This window comes from Larus michahellis, chromosome 4 (assembly GCF_964199755.1).
Source record: "Larus michahellis chromosome 4, bLarMic1.1, whole genome shotgun sequence".
NCBI lineage: Eukaryota > Metazoa > Chordata > Aves > Charadriiformes > Laridae > Larus > Larus michahellis.
In genome coordinates this window covers 36,042,622-36,062,323 of record NC_133899.1, presented here as the reverse complement: position 1 = coordinate 36,062,323, position 19,702 = coordinate 36,042,622, and the positions used below count along the sequence as shown (strand labels likewise).

The following is a 19,702-nucleotide window of genomic DNA, read 5'->3' as shown; positions in this document are numbered from 1 at the left end:
TTGACCCTACATTTTTTTTTCTTAAACAGTATATATGACGCTGTTAGGCTTGCGCAGAAGTTTGCTTTCCTGTGTCATAAAGTGGTACCTGTTTTATTGAATTGCAAGGTAAAGAGATTCCTCGATGGTGTCAGTACTTCATCCTTGAACGTACATTTGAGACAAAAGTATTTATGTTAAATACTGATTTGAGGATTAACTGGAAACTGAAACTTGTATTGCCCCTAGTTATATGTATCTGGTGATGGAGAGGGATCTGAAAAATTTTCATCTAGGCCTCAAATCAGTAGCGTTCGATACACTCCTGAGTGTAAGTAGCAGCACTGAGTGGCATGAAAGATCTGGCTTTGTATCTAGTTAATTACATATTGGGTATGAATAAATACTTGCATTGAGCAGCTTCTGTAAGTCATTTAAAGTATAACTGGCGCATCTTGTTCTTAAAACATCAAGCTTAGTTGATTCCAGAGTTCTTACGGATTTTCAGTGAAGAACTTGCAGGCTTTGAGAATAGAAACCACCGTTGCCAGCCTACTGTCGACAAGTTACTGCATTATACCACCAGTTTGTGAGCAAGTTCAGGTAAGGGGAGGAGAGTCTGAGGGGTGGGGGAAATGCAGCCAGTGGTTTTAAAGCTGGCAAAAGATGTAAGTGCTTACTCATGCCTGTTCTACTGCTCATTTGATCTGATGTTTCGTATTCCCTTATCTTGTTCTCCTGCTGTTGAAATGGAAGGAGACAAGTTCTGTAGCTGTGTGTCTTTTGGACTCAGACCATTTTTTTTTTTTTTTAAAAGGTAAAACTGACTGTAGACTTTTCCAGCTGTGTCTACTTGTGGTCTGCCAGTAGCAGTAGGTCCTGCTTCAAATATAAGACAAACTGAACTTAAATACCTGTTACTTCTCGAGATTGTTTTTATTGAAAAGGTTGTAGGAGGAGCCCAGGCACAAATTTGAAATGCAAAGAGAATAAATTCTTCGTGAAACGGAACTGAGAATTCCTTCCTCTCTGCCAGGACCTCAGCTGAACTTGCATTTGACTTCAGTTATCTTCTTTTTGAAGGTGCTCACTGTTGAATTGACGTAGTGCAATTTGACACTTCTTTTTCCCTCTGCAGTGGCCACAAATTGTCCATCAACAAAGCCAAATACTAAACACATTCTAACAACTTGGCAGCAGTAATGTGGTTTTAAAGGCAGACAAGATACTTTCCTTCTGCTAATTCCACGGTAAATTGGAAAGTAAAATGCAATAGTTAACAATAAGAAAAAGTAAGAAGCAATAGTTAACAGAAGTGGCAAAATTACTGGGACTTTAAAATGTTTGAAGAAAGCTAATCCCTTCAAAGTGCTAGATGAAAGGGGAATGGCAGTGGTGATAAAAGGTCCTTCCACTTGGTCATCACTGGCCCTAAGGTGTTCACAGGATATTTTATCAGTGCCTGCCTTGGAAAAAATGGGACTGCCAGTCTTTCTAGTTGAATAAGGTGGACAAACTCCAGGACAGTGTGTGCTGTATCACATTCTTCAAAATGCGGTTCCTTCATGCCTTGAAGAAATAGAGAAAAGTGGTCTTTTTTACCAGGGCTGCTTGACAAACCAGTCTAGGTAATCAGTCGTGGTAGCTGTTGCTGATGTTGGCTGGTCCAGCAGTTTTATAAAGATGGCACTTTGGAATAATAAGTTTTTCAGCTGTACAGCGCCTTTCATAAGTCTGTGTTACAGTGGCTTGAGAAGAGGAGGGTAGTGAACAGTGTATCGGCACTAAGCTTTCACAACTTAGGAACTGCACTAATGATTCTCTATTGCTTAAAGCTATGGAGAAATCCAAGGTCCTTCAAAAGCTACAGAACTTGGGGTGGATTTCAAAACTGAATATTGGGTGTAAATTTTGCAGACAGGAATAAAAAAAAGAATAAAAGTTGGACTTGGGACCAGTAAGCTTATTCATAGATGTGTAAATGGAGTAATTAAAGTGTAGCTCTTCCTTGGCAAGAGTGAAAAGGTTTCCTCTATCAGCCTGATTTGGCAGTCCCAGGGCAAAAAATGGGAGAGTGGTGTGAGGAGGAGGGTGCGAGACCCCCCTGCAGAACACAACAAGCAGAAGTATCTACACAGCAATCTGTAAAAGTACAAACAAATTAGAGGAGGAATGCGCGTGCTTGTGTTACCACAAGAACTCAGTATTCATTTTGATTGTACGGATTAAGTTGCAAAAGGCTAAGTGTGAAGGTGGCTTTACAGCAATGCTTAAATGCCACCTGGATAGCTACAGGCTTCATTTTGTAAGGTAATTTAATCAGTGGTCCTTTACTCAGTTGCATTCTCTTTGCCTAAATTAAACCAGTTTAGGCAAGTTTATGTGTACTCACAATTGTTCTATATTATTAAGGCAATTTTGCTTAGAATTTTCGCCAGTCCCTTCATTTCCATGGAAGTAATCTGGAGATTACTGAATTTCCTTTTGGAGAAAGCACATCAGATTTGGTAGAAGCGTTCATGTGGATTTTCCAGGTCCTGCCTTCCTCTAAAGTAGCAGAAAAACACTGTTTTGCTGTAGGCAAATGAGTAGGATCACTTATAGCAACTGTTTTTTAGACAACTCTGGTTTCACGGTTTCCTTAATTCTTCTGTTACTTTTTTTCTAGCAGAAAAGCTTCAAGATCGGATGCTGGTTGGATACCATTCCTTCTATAAAGTGTGGACATAACATCCCTCTCGTGAGCTGCTGTTCTCACCAGGTTCCTCCATAAATCGGAAACTCTTGAGGAGCCACTCTGATGTTCTTTAGAAATGTTGGGAGGGGGGGAAAGGAATGATGAGTCTATGGGTTCCTTGCAGGACTTTTGGATGCTTCTCTTGCCACCACTTTTACATTAAGCATCGTTGTAGGTTTAAGTGTGATTTCTCTCTAATGGGGATGCCTTACTGCAGTCTGTACCGATGCTCTTGAATAGCAGTTTGCCAGGAGATGGCAGTGAATTACCAGTTTGTACAGCATGACCAGCAGACAGAACAGCAAGGCCTGAGGGTGTCCCTAGGAGGTCAAGTGCGCGTAGGGTGGGAACACCAAAGAGCGAGTTTCCCACACACCAGTGCAGGTAAAAAAGAAGTTCAGCTGCCGATTTCTGAGAGTCCCAAGTGTACTTGTGCATTCCTAAAATGCATCAGTAAGGTAATGAAAATAAAGATGGAAAATAAAAACTGTTGAGTGTGACACAGATCATATATTTTTAAGGCATCCGTGCATCCAAGATTAATATATCTCTAGAGAGGAATGTGGAAATCTAATGGCATGTATTATTAATGAATGTGCTTTTAACTGTAAGTGGCTGTTACGGTTAGCTGATAGACATGTAGAACACCAATGCTTCACTCCAGCAGTGGTTTCCTAAGAAGTCTCGGCTCACCTGGGGCAGTGAGGGCCTCATGGTTTGACTTCCCACCAGTGTGTTCCTGCTCATAAAGTTTGCAAGGCCGCTGCAGAGCCTGTGGGACAGATGGTGCCTCGCAGAGTCCTCCATCGCTGCTCTGTAGGGAATCAAAGATCTCCAGTAAACTCCAGTGATGTCCAGATCACTGGTTCTCGTTCTCTTTCTGGAGACACAGCACCATACACAATATCATACACAGTAAAAGTGTATTTCAGAGGGATGTTGTTTGTGAATAACGGGTATATTTTTGAGATAAATCATAGAGCAGATAAAGACTGAGGCATAAGATTGACTCCTTGTTAAATAGTGGAAAATCCATACATAAAAATGCTTGGTGACTGGATGTGTCCTGATGTGCTTCAGCTAAAGCTTATCTCAGCAGCCGATTGCAAGACAAATCTGTGCAAAAACCTTGTCTTATTAGTTAGTGTTTTGATTTAAGGGCTTATAGTCAGGTGTCCTTTAGAGCTACAAGATGCTTGCCAAGGGCCTCACTGATGTTGCCAATTGCAATTTTGGCTTGCAAAGTTTTTGATGTGGGGCATCATGCAGCTTGTTTTGACTTGTTTTTCTACGTATTTCTTTTTTTCTCAGCAAAACAGAAGATTTGGCCTTTGGATATAGAATCCTTCAGTCTTCGATCTTAACCAGTGCTTTAAGTGAACTTCCAACGAATCCAGTGACTCCCATAGATTTAAAAGGCATACAAATGTTTATGGTTTGGAAGTGGATCATAAGGAATAATACTATGGCAGGTCTTCAGGTTTTCCTCTTGTGTGGTTGGTTGGTTGGTTTGTTTTTATTCTTTCCTCTCACATAGGTTAGGGATAGGAGATTTCATCTCAGTTTTTTCTAGAGCGTGAAATGGAAGTGTACAGTCTCTCAGTTATGAACTGGCGGGGAAGCAGGTATCTGCCTGGAGGAAATTAAGGGTAAGAGAGTTATTTTTACTTTTAACTCCTTTAATTGCAGTTAAAAAGCCTGAATGTTATTACTAGCCTGTTTGAAAGTTACCTGTTGTATTTTCACTTAAGGAAGAATCTGCACAAGGAAGAAGGCATGTGGCCTCGTTTATTGCAACATTTGAGTATACCTCATCTAGAATAAATCTCTGCTTAAGACAAACAGAAAAAGAATACTAATTTTCTTTCATAAACTTTAGTCTAGCCAAGTCTAATTACTCTAGCAATAATTCTCCCTATTTTGATGCATTTAGCAAACAGTACAGACCGTGAGGTCAGGCTTCCTTGGGATGTTAGTGTTTTATCGATTGGCACATGGATGTGGTTGAAATGGTACAACTCTCTGTTAGTAAAAAATGCAGAAGGTTTCTTTCAGTAAGAAAAAGCAGTCATTAAACAAATTGTAAGTAATAACAGTGAATGATACCAAGAAGCACTTTAACTGTGTTAGACGTAAAATTTTATAGACGTGAAGAATGTTTTGTGGATGGTAGAACTTGCCTTTCTTCCAATTACATCAATGTATAGGGTTATTTTTCACTGCAGACCTTACCTTGCTTGTTTTCAAATTATTTATTGATGAAACTGCATAGCTTAAAATCACATCCTAGATCAAATCAGTTAAAACTGATAATAAATTATAAGTAGACAAGCTTTTACTGTATATCATATGTATTATTGTGCATATTATGCCACTAATACCCTTTTTTTTTTTCTTCTGTTAGTGATAACCATTTTTGTAGTTGGTGAGCACAACACTGGTACAAAAATTGCAAAACTGTTGCACTGGGAGGGTAAAAATGCCTTCTTTTCCTCTGCTTTCCTCCCCCCACTGCCCAGGAACATACCTAAATTCCTGAATATTGGAAGAGAAGTGGTTTACTTCCTCATGATTTCGAAGTCTTAGCTCCACTAGGTTTGGCCCAGCAAGTTCTCTGGTTCCCTGCTCTCTTGCTGTGCTTCCCAGAGACATGTGGTCCTTTAGATCCTTCGTCTGCCCCCATATTTGGGGTGTTTGATACGGCATGTTGCCTTGGGTAAGCTTCTATTTCCTCTGGATGTTTTTCTGGCAGAAGAGCGGTTTAATAGCACCTTCTGCTAATCCAAGGGTGTTTGGCACTCTTCGGGGCTTTAAGTTATTATTTAACTATTCACAGATCAAGAGTTTGGCTAATAACAGCTGTTGACACCTGCTTTCCAGCATAATAGTAAATATATTTAATTTCACAGAACAAACATATGTCTGCAAGGTCAACATTTTATACTTAACATCTTAGTAACTTCGCCATTGTGCTACCCGTCCTGCACCTGCAATGGACGGGTTCTCATCCCTTCAACGTCTTGCTACTTTTTCATGTGAACTGTAAAAAAGCTACATGTGGAGAAAGGCAAGGAAAAAAAGGGGGAAAAAAAAAAAAGATAAAATACTGTCGTGTTACACTGGCAGACATAAATGGCCTGAATTTCACCCCAGTAGTTTTAGTATGTAACTTCTTTAAAACTTGGAAGTGGTGTACCTGGGTGTTTTCCTCTTGTGCTAATTGAGCATATTTGTGACTGCAACTTGTAACGCTGGTGTGACCCATCCAGTAGCAGCGTGGGTCATAAGAAAGAGTAGAGCACAGGGACTTGATAGGAGGCGAGTTACTTTCAGGGAGTTTTACCTTGATAGAGTTTTACCTTCTTCTTCCCTTCAGTTGTTAGAGCATCTCCTACCCAGTATCATGGTGCTTGTGGGAAGGAGGATCTGGGGAGGCGAAATACAGTTCTGTCTAACTTTAATTTGGCTGACGTGGCAAAAATCCATCAGGAAGGAACTGAATCATGTTCAAAAAGGCTGAGGCTGTTGTCTAGCTTGATTTAGTAGGTAGGAGATTTGCACAGATTTCAAGCGCCTGACATCAGACTAGGTTGAAAGCTGGTTTGTACCCTCCCCTTAGCCTTGTTGTTGAGTAACTGCCGGTGTCTGCTACTGAGTATTTAAGTTCCAGATGGATGAATTTCTAGAGAGAAGGTTTTATTAAATACTGCAAATAAAACATGGAGTAGCCCTTTCTGATTTAACGATATTACCGTTTTCTAGGAAGACGCTGTTTGCCTGTTCCAGGTATTTGTTTCCGGGCCATAGTTCAACGTTGTTGCTCCTGCTGAGAGAACATGAGGTGCTTGACTGGAACTGCTCCTGGTCACAGTTAGCTGGAGAAGTGGTGGCCTTTCCCTTTTTTGATCCAGTAAACTGATGCTTGACAGGGTGGTTTTTTTCCGTCAAGTGTATCTACCCTTTCAGAAGATGAATTAGCGGAGCCAGTACCTGAAATAACCTCTCAGCAGCGATGAGAGCGTCTTTTTCATAGGTCGTAACACAAATCATCCTGCTTTTCCTGTGTGGCTTTTTATTTGGAATATTGATGCTCTTTGGACAAGTTGAGCTGTCTAAAACCAAAAAAGCCTGCAAAGCTTTTTTGCTAAACTTGTGTGTCTTAGAGACAAGTGTCATTGGAGAAGAGAAGGCTCCGAGGAGACCTTATAGCCCCTTCCAGTACCTAAAGGGGGCCAACAGGAAAGATGGGGAGGGACTTTTTATCAGGGAGTGTAATGATAGGACACGGGGTAACAGTTTCAAAGTGAAAGAGGGGAGAATTAGATTAGATATTAGGAAGAAATTCTTTACTGTGAGGGTGGTGAGGCACTGGAACAGGCTGCCCAGGGAAGCTGTGGATGCCCCATCCCTGGAGGTGTTCAAGGCCAGGCTGGATGGGGTCTAGTAGGAGCAGGTTTGGAACTAGGTGATCTTTAAGGTCCCTTCCAACTCGAACTATTCTATGATTGGGGTACAAACAGTGCTGTTGGCAGAATGGGTGCTTGATTCTGATGTCACTCCGCAGGGACCCTGGACTTGTCTTCTTCAACACTCCTAAAAACAAATAAATGCAGAATATGAAGGGTCCTGGTGTGCTGCCAGCTCTCGGGCTCAAAAGCAGGATTGTTCCCTTAGTACCTACACTATCTTCAAGTGAGGTACTCGCTGAGAAGACCCGTTTGAAGAAGTGAGCTCAGGCAACTTCCCTTCTTTCCTTCAATGAACTGACTGATAACGCTCTAAGCCAGAGCAAGGCACTGCCCTTCCTGGTGGTGCGGGGAAGGCAGACGGGGAACAAGTTTCTTCAGGCAAAAAGCAGAAACCCCACTCTCTTGCAAGCCCCATTCAACACAAGGAAGCATCCGAGTAAAACATAAGAAACTTTCAAAAACCAAGGTCAAAATTTTTAAAAAATTTATTCCCTGAATTTTATATACAGTAATTACAGACTATTGTACAAAGGTGTAAATGGTCTTTGCTGTGAGTTGTGCATATGCAGCTTAGTAGACAAGATTTAACATTCAATTTGAATCTCAGTGCAAGTAGGCACTAAAACATCCAACATACCTCCAAGGTATAAAAAGACATACCAGTTTTACAGGTTTCTCCCAGCATATTGTGTTACAGTGCAAAATGCTATGAAATAAGATTTCTCTAGGAAATTCATATAAATTAAACATATTGCACTTGTCCCAACCAAAAGCGTAACAAGTTGTACTTACTGAACTAGATTGATAGGTTTTAGAACATTCCTCACACACGTGCACTCCTTCCTCCTGGCTACTTGTGCCAAATATGTGTGGTTCTTATGCCAAATCTTAAATAACTGTTTGTAGCTCTTTGACTAATGCAATCCCTCTTGAACAGACTGCTAAAAAAAAAAAAATAAAAATCACAGCGGATTAAGGTAAGAAGAAAATTCTCCAAACCCCTTTCCAGTAGCACTGTAACTGAATACATAAAAATCGGCATTGTTTAAATTCCTAATGCAAGTGTGTTGAACACCAACCATTTCAGACACTGACACCCCTATTTTCTGGAAAGGTGTGAAACTTCCACTTCTAAAGACATAATATATTTCTACAGTACTTCAAGCTGCTAAGCTAACGTTGCACCCACGAACACGTTGTGCAATACCACAGGTAGGACTTTTGACTTCTGTACGTCACTGGCTGCTCTGGGACACGTGGGGAGAAATGGCGGAAAATTGCATTAACTTCAGAGAACGAAGTCTACTTGGGCTGAATCTAGTCGATATGATCCGTACACCCAGCAAATGAGAAACGGAAGTGAAGGCAAATAACATCAATCTTACTAGATTTAAGTTTCCCTACATCCTTACAAGCCTTGAGATTTCAAGGAACAAGTGCATATGAGTGCAGATGCTAACTTTGTGCATAAGACATTTATTCAAAGCTGAAAGGTAAGGGAGTAGCTTAGGAACAAATCATGTATTTTTATTATTTTTTTTTTTGCAAACCAGTATGAACAAAGTTGCTACTAAAACCACTGACCTATGAAAGCAGAGGAAAAGTAAAACACAGGGCTAGCTGAACGCTAGTACATGTCTTAAAACAGTTCAGGGTTACCTGCAAAATGCCTCCACCACTTCATTTCCTCCCCCTGCTTCCTCCCCGAGGAATATACTTACTCCTGTTACGTGCAAAAACCACGTTTCTTTTCTGAAAACATTTCTGCATTCAACTTGCCTCGGTCATTCAGAACATGAGTGGAAGAAAACCTGATTTCTGGTACTACGACATTCTCCAGATCCTCTTCTGGAGCTGCAACAGTAACTATACAGTACTTTCTAAAGGCAGGTCCCCATCTTACTTGGATACTACTAGATAAGAAGTCCTTAATAAAGGCAATATGCTGTTTATACAAGTAATGAGATGAAATCCTAATCTGACACATTTAGGAATTCTTTATACAGATAGCATACATTTACACCACTTGTGCGGGTCAAACGTTAACGTTCAAAAAACCCAACCGGCCGGGCGTTGGATCAGGAGAACGAACAGCTTGGGCTCACAAACTGGAAGGCTGCTGGATTACTGGCCCTGGTTCACACTCATGAAGGTTGTCTTCTGACCTCATGTACATTAGGAACACAGTGACAGTAGCAAAGGTAGCTGCGTTGACAGGAAAAGCGCGGAGAAGCGTGGAAGTGAGACCTCTTGTGAAGACCCTCCAGCCTTCGTCATGGTAACTCTTTCTGACACAGTCTAAAATGCCCTTGTACTGTGTGACACCTCCAACGCCGTCGGCCTGAAGCCGGGATTTGATCACATCCATAGGATAGGTGGAGAGCCAGGACACGATTCCTGACATCCCCCCCGAAAACAGCAGTTTGGGAATAACGTAACTGTCTTCAGCTTCACAGCCTAAATACCTGGTCATGCAGTCATAGGTCAGGAAGTAAAAGCCAAAGCTTGGAGTCTCTCTGATGAACGTAGAGACCATGCCCCTGTTGATACCCCTCAGCCCTTCCTTTCGATAGATTTTGATCAAACAATCCAGAGAATTTTTGTAGTTCTTCTTTTTTAGTTTGTATTCACCTGTTCCTTGAAGCTGCATTCTTGTCTTTGCCAACTCCATGGGACAGCAGATGATGCACTGGATGGCCCCTGCTGCCGACCCTGCAAGGAACTGGTTTAGAGGAGTGTCTTTTCCAAGAGCACGAAGCGTGTTTCCTTGTACACCAAACACAAGGGCGTTAATGAAGGTCAGTCCCATCATTGGTGACCCAATACCTTTATAGAGTCCAAAAGCCTAATGGGAGAAGGGAGGAAAAACCCATCTTAATACCATCTTGCATTGTAATAGTAATTTCATCTCTGCCTAGGACACAAACATCTAAACATTCGGCGCAGCACAAATATATAGTTGAACACATCCAGAAAATAATCTTAGTCCATCCAGATAAGTGTTTCCTGTTAAATTTTATACTTTATTTTTAAAGTAGCTGAAAGCCTAAAGCCACCCTTCTAGTTATGGTCTTAAAGCTTCAGCAGAAAAACAAAACTCACCAGTTTCTTCACTCATTGCTCAGATTGCTTGGATTCTGGGAAAACGAACTATTCAAATAACTCATTATCTTATTTAAAGAGTTAACTTTAAAATATCAACTTCCAACTTAGTGATCTTCATGAAGTTTCTGGCAAACTACAATATCTGCCCTATGGTCAGGTGAGGTTCACAGTATGTTTATCTCTTGATCTTCGATATTTGTAGGGTTTTTTTTAACAGCTTTCCCACCCTCCTGACTCAAAATATATGAAGATAAAAAACAGGCAAAGCGTTTATTTTGTACTTACAGATTCTTGCTTTATGATGGACTGAAAGCAATGGAAGGTCCCACGGTAGAGAGGTTTCTCTACATTTTGAACTTGTAGACGAACCTATAAAAAGTTGTATGAGATACTGATTTGTATGTCGAGACCAGGCGAATTGGTAAATTGTCTTGTACATATATGGAGATTTGCTATAGCAATGTATATGCAAGAGCACAAGCTGGACACTGGAATGCCAAATGTGGCAAAATAATTGAAAAATGTTCTGTGTTTTGAACTAATTTTGGGGGTGAAAACATGGAGGGAGGAGGATTATTAACTTCTCGGGAATATTAGAAAAACAGCATGTGAAGTACAACAGGGTACACTGTTATCTAGGATTTCAGATTGAAGTTCTCCAGTACTGGCTACAATAAGTACTTTCTTTAGCTGCCAAGAATACTTCTGTTCACGCTCAGGAATATCTGTACAAACCTGACAGAATTTTATAAAAATGTATTTACACGTCAAGCATGAAATAAAGATAATTTTAAAAGGATGGAGACTTTCAACAATTTTTGGCCACCAGACTTGGGTCCCTTCACTGAGATCTGATTTTTTTTTTTCCAGAGGGTAGCTGGGAAGTGACTCTTAAGAAGTCTTACTTTGCATGAGGAAAGAAATAAAAAGCCACTCGTCCTTTTAAATTTTAATTTGGATTTTTTTAAGCTGCTGAACACAAACAATTTGTGGGGGTGTGGCTGTTTTGAATCTTTACTGTTAGTCATCAATTAGCTTTTCCAAAGCCAAAAGGGTATGTTCTGCTGGACAGAGAGATGCCACTGTAACTGGTGACATTAGGAGACAGGCCCTTTTTCTAGATGTTTTTTAACCTTTGATTGGAAACTCCAATTATGTTTTTTCCTGTCGATTTGTCACAGTTAAACCAAAAAAAAAAAAGTCTCAAAGCTACCTAGTTCATGCAAAGTCCTAGGCTGCAATAAACTCAATAAATTGGTTTCACTGGATTGGTAAAGTTAGAAATCTGTCTTTGATTTCCAGCATGGAGGGCTGCCACGTTCCTCAGAAAAGAAGCTTATCAAGCATTTAATGCTGCTGCTGCTGCAACTCCAGGGCAAAAACAACTTTGAGACTCTTATTCTGATCACAAGAAGAGATTATCAGCTCCGTGTGAAAGATTCCTGACTTTAAAATCTCTTTATCAACGTTTGCCCAAAGTAAATATACACCACCACAACAATGAAAGACCAGTAAGATGATGTGGGGCTAGAAATATGATCTGGGGACAGGGTTTGTCAAAATTCTACATTCAGATTAGCTTTCTTTGAGGCAAAACCTAAATAATTTACAGTTTCAGTATTTTTTCTTTTTATATTCTTACAACATGTCATTTTGAACTAAAAAAACTAAACAAACTTTAGCTTTCAGTCTCTTTTTAGTATAGACGTTAGCATACGCTGGCCCGACTGGGAGGCTGAGATCACCTCAGGTCTTCCACGGTGGAACAGGGTCTTAAAACATTAAAAGCCCCCTTAAAAGTGGGCTTATGGTAGAATTCAAAGGAAATAAATCCTTTGTTACTCAAAGTGATGTTGGGGGGGGGAAGGGTAGGCAGATTGTTAAAACAGTTTAAGAAGCAGACCCACAAGTGAAGTCGTAAAACTTTGCACAAAATGAAGGTTTTACTCCATTTACAGTTCACTGCTACTGTTTCAAACCCCCTCTGTGAAGCCAGGGGATTTCCACATGTATGGGCTCTGGGAGAACTGCAGCTTAGGAATCTTCTAACTTTAAGTTTTCTATACACTTGTCTTCAGTAGTTTAGAATTAGCCCTATTCTATGTATAGGTTGAATTGCCTCGTGGCATACAGCTCCCACTATTTTTGTCCAAGTAATTTGTGAAATATTAACCAATTAAGCCTTGTGGTAGGATACGTCAGAGTACTGACGTTACAGGTCTAAGAATGAAAACTGGCTCTTTCATTTGAGCCGCGTGCTGACCATGCAGGGGTACCCGCATTAGAGAGCTGCCAGGCGGGGCAATAAATGCATATAAAACTTTATTTCATGGGTATTCATGCCGTATTCAACAAGTTCTTTAGTGTGTAAAACTACAGGAAGGATGAACCACGTGCAAAGTTTAACCCTCTGTTCTAGGCATTGCCCGATATTCTGGCTTCCTTCTTATTTGAACCCACTCTTACTGAGGTTTTTAGGTCCAATAGTAACACATTGTAAATTCACAGCACTAAAGCCTTATATTAAAGGTACACAAGACTAAGCAAAAGAAAACAACCCCCAAACCACCACACCCCCAAAACAGTCCAAACATTTCATAATGTGCAAAAACAAGTGATTTAGAAGTGTTTGAGCAATGAAAAATGTCTTCCCAGGGTACGAAGCGGATACGACCTCAACAACAGTGTGCCTGAGATTCAGTTTTAGAGCCACTGTGTGTACAGCCCGAAATGCATACCAGAGAGAAGGTTCAGAATAAGATTTTTACATTAAAAAAAAAAAAAAAAAGGGATATTTAAACCCCGCTCCCTCCATGCCATAGCTGTAGAAGAGGGACACACCGGTTTAAAACTAAAAAGGGGAAAAGCTTCATAAGTCTTTTAGATCTTTATTTGAACTAATACATTTGGGAATAAATTAAGACTGAGAGAAACAGAAGTGTTCACCTGGGCTATACTTACTAGGTAACTCTCCCGTGATGAGGCTTATCTCTCATCTACAACAAAGTAACACTTTTGCTGTTAATGAAGACAGCCCCTAGCTCAGAAAGTAAAGGCAGTTAAAAGCAAAAAAGCAATTTTATACATTACATCAACAAACCAGGGATAAGGAGTTTGCCAGCTCTGAGATCAGCTCAGTTGTGGGTTTCACAGGGCGACTTCACCGGCTCGAGCTCCCCCTGTGTGTCCCACCATCCCCCTCCCCGCCTTGTGAAACACGGTCACCGGCCAAAAAAAAAAAAGAGAGCTTAAAAGCCAATTCAGAAGTCAAATTCTGGCTTATCTAAGCAGCTTTCCCATTGTTCAGTTATATTAAAAACTTACAGTCTAAGGTGACTACCAGCTAGCCCTTCAAACACTGCAGAACTATAAAAAGGTTAATTCTTAACACATATACATACACAACAAGTTATGCAATGTTTGTTTTTTTTTTTTAAGACTAGTTGTAGTGTTAGTTTTCCCACATACAGTGGTGACAAATAACACAAACAGTAGTATTTTCTCTAACCAAAAAAATAAATAAATGCTTATACCACCTTCTAATGGGTACGAAAATATATAGTGTGCCACACTGGATTTCATAAAACATTTAAAATCATCCAGGAACAAACTCCCATTTGCTCTATTGTAAAGTGAGATGCTTTTTGTAAAGCCAACACATCTATTTTACATTAATACAGCTGCTAGAATTAGCATGGGAGCCCCAGTTTCCCAGACACTTAAATATTTAGTTTCATGCAGTAGAAGCTGTTCCACTTTAAAACAACAACAACAAAAAAAAAACCAAACCAAAACCCCATATGTGCTTAACTTTAGCCTGAGCATAGAATATTAACAGTTTTAATAATAACAGCCAGTTTGCTGGCTTCAGTGAAATGACCTGTCACCCTAAGTTAAGCATGTAAAACTTGGCAGGATGGGGGGGTGAGAGAAAGAGACAGCTGGCCCTCTACCACCATAAAAAAAAAAATAAATGTGCAAGTCTGGATTATACCGGTCCCGAAAATATATACTAGAATTCAACTCGATGACTTAACAGTCAAATTTACCATACTTTGAGAAACATACATAATTTTTACTACTTGAGCAGCTTGCACTTGACTGGCAAAGACTAATACCCGCTAGCTAGCAAAAAATCTGTATCCAATTAACCATGTGCTGGAATACAGAATATGGTGATGACCTCAGTAACACTATCAGCCCTTTGCATATCTAAATTCAGCAAGGTAGAAGAATACCAAATATAGCTCCAGCGGGTGGCACGCTGTCTGCTGCAGTCAAGTCATCTGCTGTATTCATTTAGCAGGGAATATGTTGGCATCCCTTCTTCTATTCTTCCAGCGCGAGGCTTTGGATAAGGCTGCCAAAAAGCGACTTTAAGTCGTCATCCCGTTCTGAAAAACGGGCTTGGACCCCCCGGGAGATTTCAAATCCTATCTTTGAACAAGTCTTAGCTACCCTTAGTATGCATAATACATACAGCTAAGCGACTATCAGGAAAAAAAATCAATTTTAACTTGGGAAGTTATAAAAATACATAATAATGCTTAAAGGGAGGAACAAGCCCCCAGACAAGCTTCATGCTGTGGATTTTTTAATCCACTTATGCCCTCTGGCTAGTCTAACAAATTAACGCTGGAGGAGTAAGTAGCGGGGCTCGAGGGGGCAACAAAACACAACATTTTCAACCTAGTAACAAAGGAGGCTTGAGTTACAAACGCGGGGAGAGGCAGTTCTAGCAGTGAGTGATCAACAGCTGCAGGGAAGCACACTTAGAACAAAACTAAGTTCAATCTCAGATGGTATTTTCAAATGCAGCGTTGTTACTGCACTGATGAACGTGTAGTTTAGGCCAATGTTGGTCACGTTACTGGGTTGAATCATACATACTAAGAATTTTTTTTCGCTTCTGAAGAGCTGGAGACTGCAAATCTAACAACAGTGGTTGAGGAGGCTTGCTCCAAGCTTTCCAGCACACATTTATGCTCTTACAGTGTCTGGGAATTTTATTATTTTTTTTCCTCCCCCACTCCTTGGAAAAACTGCAAGTTTTCTACCTAGAGACAAAGGTATTTCATAATCAACCCACCTTAACAGTGTCAAATGGGTGTCCTACCAGCACTCCGGCAGCACCTGAAACAAAACAAATGCCCAGGTTACGCCTCATAGTTTTCTTCCTAGGTCTGGGGCTACAGCAGCCCAACCACAGCCACCAGCCCGAGAGGCAAGTGCACGGCCTTCCTGGGAGGCCAGCTAAAGAGCATCCCCTCCCGTCAGAAGATAAGGGATCTACAGGCTAGTCCTTCAGGCCAGTACTAGGTGCCTTTATGGTCCCGTCAGGCTTCTGAGCCCCAGGCAGGCATCCAGGTATGGGACTACAGAGCATGTCGCGTCATACGGGACGTACAGCAGTGACTCCCGGCCTCAGCCCAAGGGCAAGTCCAGTGGGCAGAAGCTGCTGATTTCCTCTGACACAAAATATGTCATGGATGTGTCACTCTGTGGAGGCAGAGAAAACCTGGACACTTCTCCAAAGGCAGAAGACGATTCCTGCCCACAGCCTTTCCAGATGCGATGGTAGCACCTGCAGAAGGACCATGCATTACCAAAAACCTTTGCTATATTCTAGCGTCAAAGGACTTTTTAGAAGTTCCTACTAGAAGTTCAGCATTTTGCACTGGAAAACACGAGTACTGCCTGAAGCAGGGGATCCTCCAGCTCCCCACTTCTGTGACCAGAACTGGAAGTTCAGTCCATTTCTGGCCACCACCAGCAAGAGCTACAAGTGCTTCAGGTGCGCCTTCCCACATCTGCAGAAAGGGAACGTCTCTCCCCGAGAAGACGTGGCAGAAACGCGAGGCCGCTCTAGGATGGAGTAGTCCAGGTTGCTCAAGGCCAGCACAGCGGCAGGATAGTCCAAGGCACAAAAATAGGAACGTGCACCGCGTTCAGCATGAAAAGACCAGTGACACAACTAACTGACCGTGCGGGAACCCTGGCAAGCGGGGGGTCGCTAGGATGAAGTCGGAGAGAAGCTAGGGAAAAATATAACACATGAAAAAAAAATAATAAAAATATCTCTTTGCCAGGTTGGCAAGGAGAAGAGCAAACACAAATAACTGAAAAGACGCGAGAGTAAATCTCCCGAACACAATTTAACAGTGGCTAAAAATAGAAGGCAGCAGGCCATAAGGCGATGCACGGGGAAGAGCAAGGGGGGACCCTACGTCTCCTCTCCTCCTCTGCGCGTTAAAGCGCTCCGCTAGCAATATTTTCAGCCCGGGGGGGTCCCCGAGCCACCCCCGAGAGACCTCCCCACCCCATCCCCCCCCCGCCACTTCCAGCCCCTTCGGGCAAATCCCGGCGCTGCGACACCGCCACGGGGAGGGACGGCCCGCAACCACCACCCCCTCCCCGCCGATAATTTCCACCGGGAAACCCCCGAGACCTTCCTCGTCGCTGTGGTCCCCCCCCACCCCACACCCGCCCCCGCCGCTCCCGGGCTCGGGCCCCACCTGCAGCGGGGCGTCCGCTCTCAACGCCGCCCCCCCCCCCGCAATCCCCCGTGCCCAAAGCAATTCTCCGCTCCCCAAATTAAAGCGCCGCGCCCAGCCCTCCCCTCCAATCCCCCCCACTTCTCCCCCTCCACCATTTTTCCGCTTTAAAAAAACCAAACCAAACATATATTTTTCCCGTTTTCCCCTCCCCCCTTTTTCCGCTTTTTTTTAATTTTCGATTTCGATTTTTTTTTCCCCTTTCCACCTCCCTTTTCTTTCCTCCTTCCCCCGCTTTTCTTTTCCTCCTTTCTTCCCCTATATTATTTTCTTTTTTCCCCCCTTTCCTTGCTTTTCCCTTCCCCCCCCCCCTTTTTTTTTTCCGTTTTAAAAATCTTTCAGATTTTTTTTTTTTTTTTTTTTTTACACCCCTTTCCCCTCCCACCCCCAAAGCTCCTCACCGCCGACGCATCCCGCCAGGAAATCCAGAGCCATGCTGGCACCCTCCGTTCCACGGCGGGGCCCAGCCCTTGCGTGATGCCGCTCCGCGCACTGCCGCCTCCCGCCCCGCCGCCCGCCCTTTCTACCGCCCCCGTGGTCCGGCCCCCCCACCGCCTCCCCTGCAACCAACAAAAGGCGGAGAAGGGCCGGGCCGCGCCTCCGAAGGGGCGGGCAACGGGGACAACTCCCCCCGCATCGCCTGCAGCCACTGGTGGCCACGTCGGGGCGGCTCCGGGCAAAGGGCGGGATGGGGATGCGACACCGGGGATGGAAAGGGTGAGGGGGGACCGGCACCGCGGCTCCGGTCCCCCCCACAAATTCTTCCCTTCCTTTTTTTTTTTTTGCAGCTGGAAAATTAACCAGCAAGAAATTTGGGAGGCTGGGGAGGTGGTGGTTGGAGTGTGATTTGGGGGCGGGGGTAAGAGGCGCAGAGCATCCCTCCTGCGGAGCCCGCCTCGGGTGGTTTCCAGTGGTTCAAGGAGGCTGCCCCGGGGGCATGTGGCTCTCTGGATGAGGAGTCCCTGGGCGCTGGCGGTTGGAAAGCTGGAGGAGCTGGTGTGGGGAGGACTTTGGTGGGGGCAGGGAGGGGGCTCGTTTTCGTAGGGGCGAAATGCCTGGAGCACCTCTCCTGTGAGGACAGGCTGAGACAGTTGGGGTGGTTCGGCCTGGAGAAGACAATATTGTGGCCTTTCAGTACCTAAAGGGGGCTTGTAAAGATGGAGAGAGACGTTCACCAGCACTTGTAGTGATAGAACAAGGGGTGACCATTTAAACTGAAAAGGGCAGATTTAGATTATATATAAGGAAGAAATTCTTTACGATGAGGGTGGTGAGGCACTGGAACAGGGTCCCCAGAGAAGTTGTGGATGCCCCATCCCTGCAAGTGCTCAAGGCCAGGTTGGATGGGGCTTTGGGCAACCTGATCCAGGGAAAGATGTCCCTGCCCACCGCAGGGGGCTTGGACTAGGTGATCTTTAAAGGTCCCTTCCAACCTAAACCATTCTGTGAGTCTGTTACCAGACTCTCCCACCCAATGTTGTCCCAGAGAGGTGAGGAAGGGTTGCCCCAGCAGACGTGAGCTCTGTGGTGGTTGCTGCCCCCGTGGCTCAGCTGCAAGTGTGGGGTTGAGACTCCACCTCTGATGGTCAAGTCCCTGTATCAGTAGCCTGCTGCCCGTGGGGCTTGGCAGAGCCCTGGCTCTCCATCTTACACATTGCTGCTGTGCTTCACCCTGCAGAAGAGGCGTCTCCTCAAAGGCTTTTATTGTTCTGTATTAACTCTACTTTCCTACTAAGATCACCTGGCTTTGAGGTGCCCGGGTGCCAGAGGCTTTACATGGGAAATTCAAGCTGTTGACGTTTCAAACGGGAGCCCTGTTTAAGCGGATTGTTATTTCTGCGGGCAATGGCTGAGAAAGGGGAATACCACTGGCCTAGAACAATAAGTCGCCTATTCCAGCTTTGTTTGGAGTAACATGATCTCTTCAGGGCCTGCAGAGTCAGCTTTTAAGAGAGTAAGTTCCAGAAGCAGGATGGTAAAGAAGCTGGATTTTTTCTTTTTCTTTTTCTTTTTTTTTTTCCTCTTTTAAAATTGCTTTCCGTGGCATGGCAGTGCTTTTCTAAGTGTAGCTGCTCAATACACAGCTGATAAAATCTTGCAATGGAATAGTGCATTAAAAATGAAACCAACTTTTACCTTCTGTGTAAAGAAGACACAACAAAACCAAGGATGCTTCCAAGGAGGTCTGAAACTACCACTTACAGAACAAATCCTGAGAACCTGTCCCAGATATATCAGCTCTTGGACCATCATTACAATTAATAAGCAGATAAAATGGAAATGCAAAGCATTCAATGAATCCCTGAGCTTTCCCATATCCTCTTCCAATCTTCAGGGCGCTCATTTGGGTTCCTTCTCATCTCTAGACACTGTCAAATCAAATCAAGCCCCTCCCCCCCCTGCCCCGCCGGTGTCTCCAGGATGTTTTGGGTTCCCTGATGCACATACCTGTCCCACCTCTGGAGATCCAGTTGGGATCAGAGAGCAGGTAGGTGGGCTGGCCCTGCCCTCTGCCGTAGCACCGATGGCTTCGGGAGCTGCCCAGTCCTGCTCTACCACACACCCTCCCACCTCCTAACAGGGACCTTAGACCTTGCCGAACCCGTACACCTGCAGCCAGTCCTCGGAATCAGACAGGAAGCCCCAACCAGTCCTTTTTCCTTAGACATTTTCTCCAAGTAGAGGTGGAAGTGGCTTTCTGGGAATCTTGTGTACTCTGGCATGCGCAAGAGGAGGTGCAATCATGCGCCGCAGCTCTGCCGGTGGAAGGCCAGGTGTTGTATGCATCTGTCTTGTAGCACAAGCCTTGGAAGCATCAGCTTGGCCTGAAACATTCCTAGCCAAAGAGGTTTTAATCT

At 43.4% G+C, this 19,702-nt stretch overlaps 1 protein-coding gene across 1 annotated transcript; it reads right to left on the bottom strand.

The window, feature by feature from the left end:
• Positions 1–8,687: 8,687 nt before the first annotated feature.
• On the bottom strand, positions 8,688–17,579 carry SLC25A29 (solute carrier family 25 member 29). Its single transcript, XM_074583997.1, has 4 exons — positions 17,246–17,579; positions 15,380–15,423; positions 10,576–10,659; positions 8,688–10,030 (listed from the first exon to the last, which is right to left on the bottom strand). The coding sequence occupies exons 1-4, from the start codon at positions 17,277–17,279 to the stop codon at positions 9,287–9,289; spliced, it is 906 nt and encodes a 301-aa protein (XP_074440098.1). The 5' UTR covers positions 17,280–17,579; the 3' UTR covers positions 8,688–9,286.
• Positions 17,580–19,702: the final 2,123 nt, after the last annotated feature.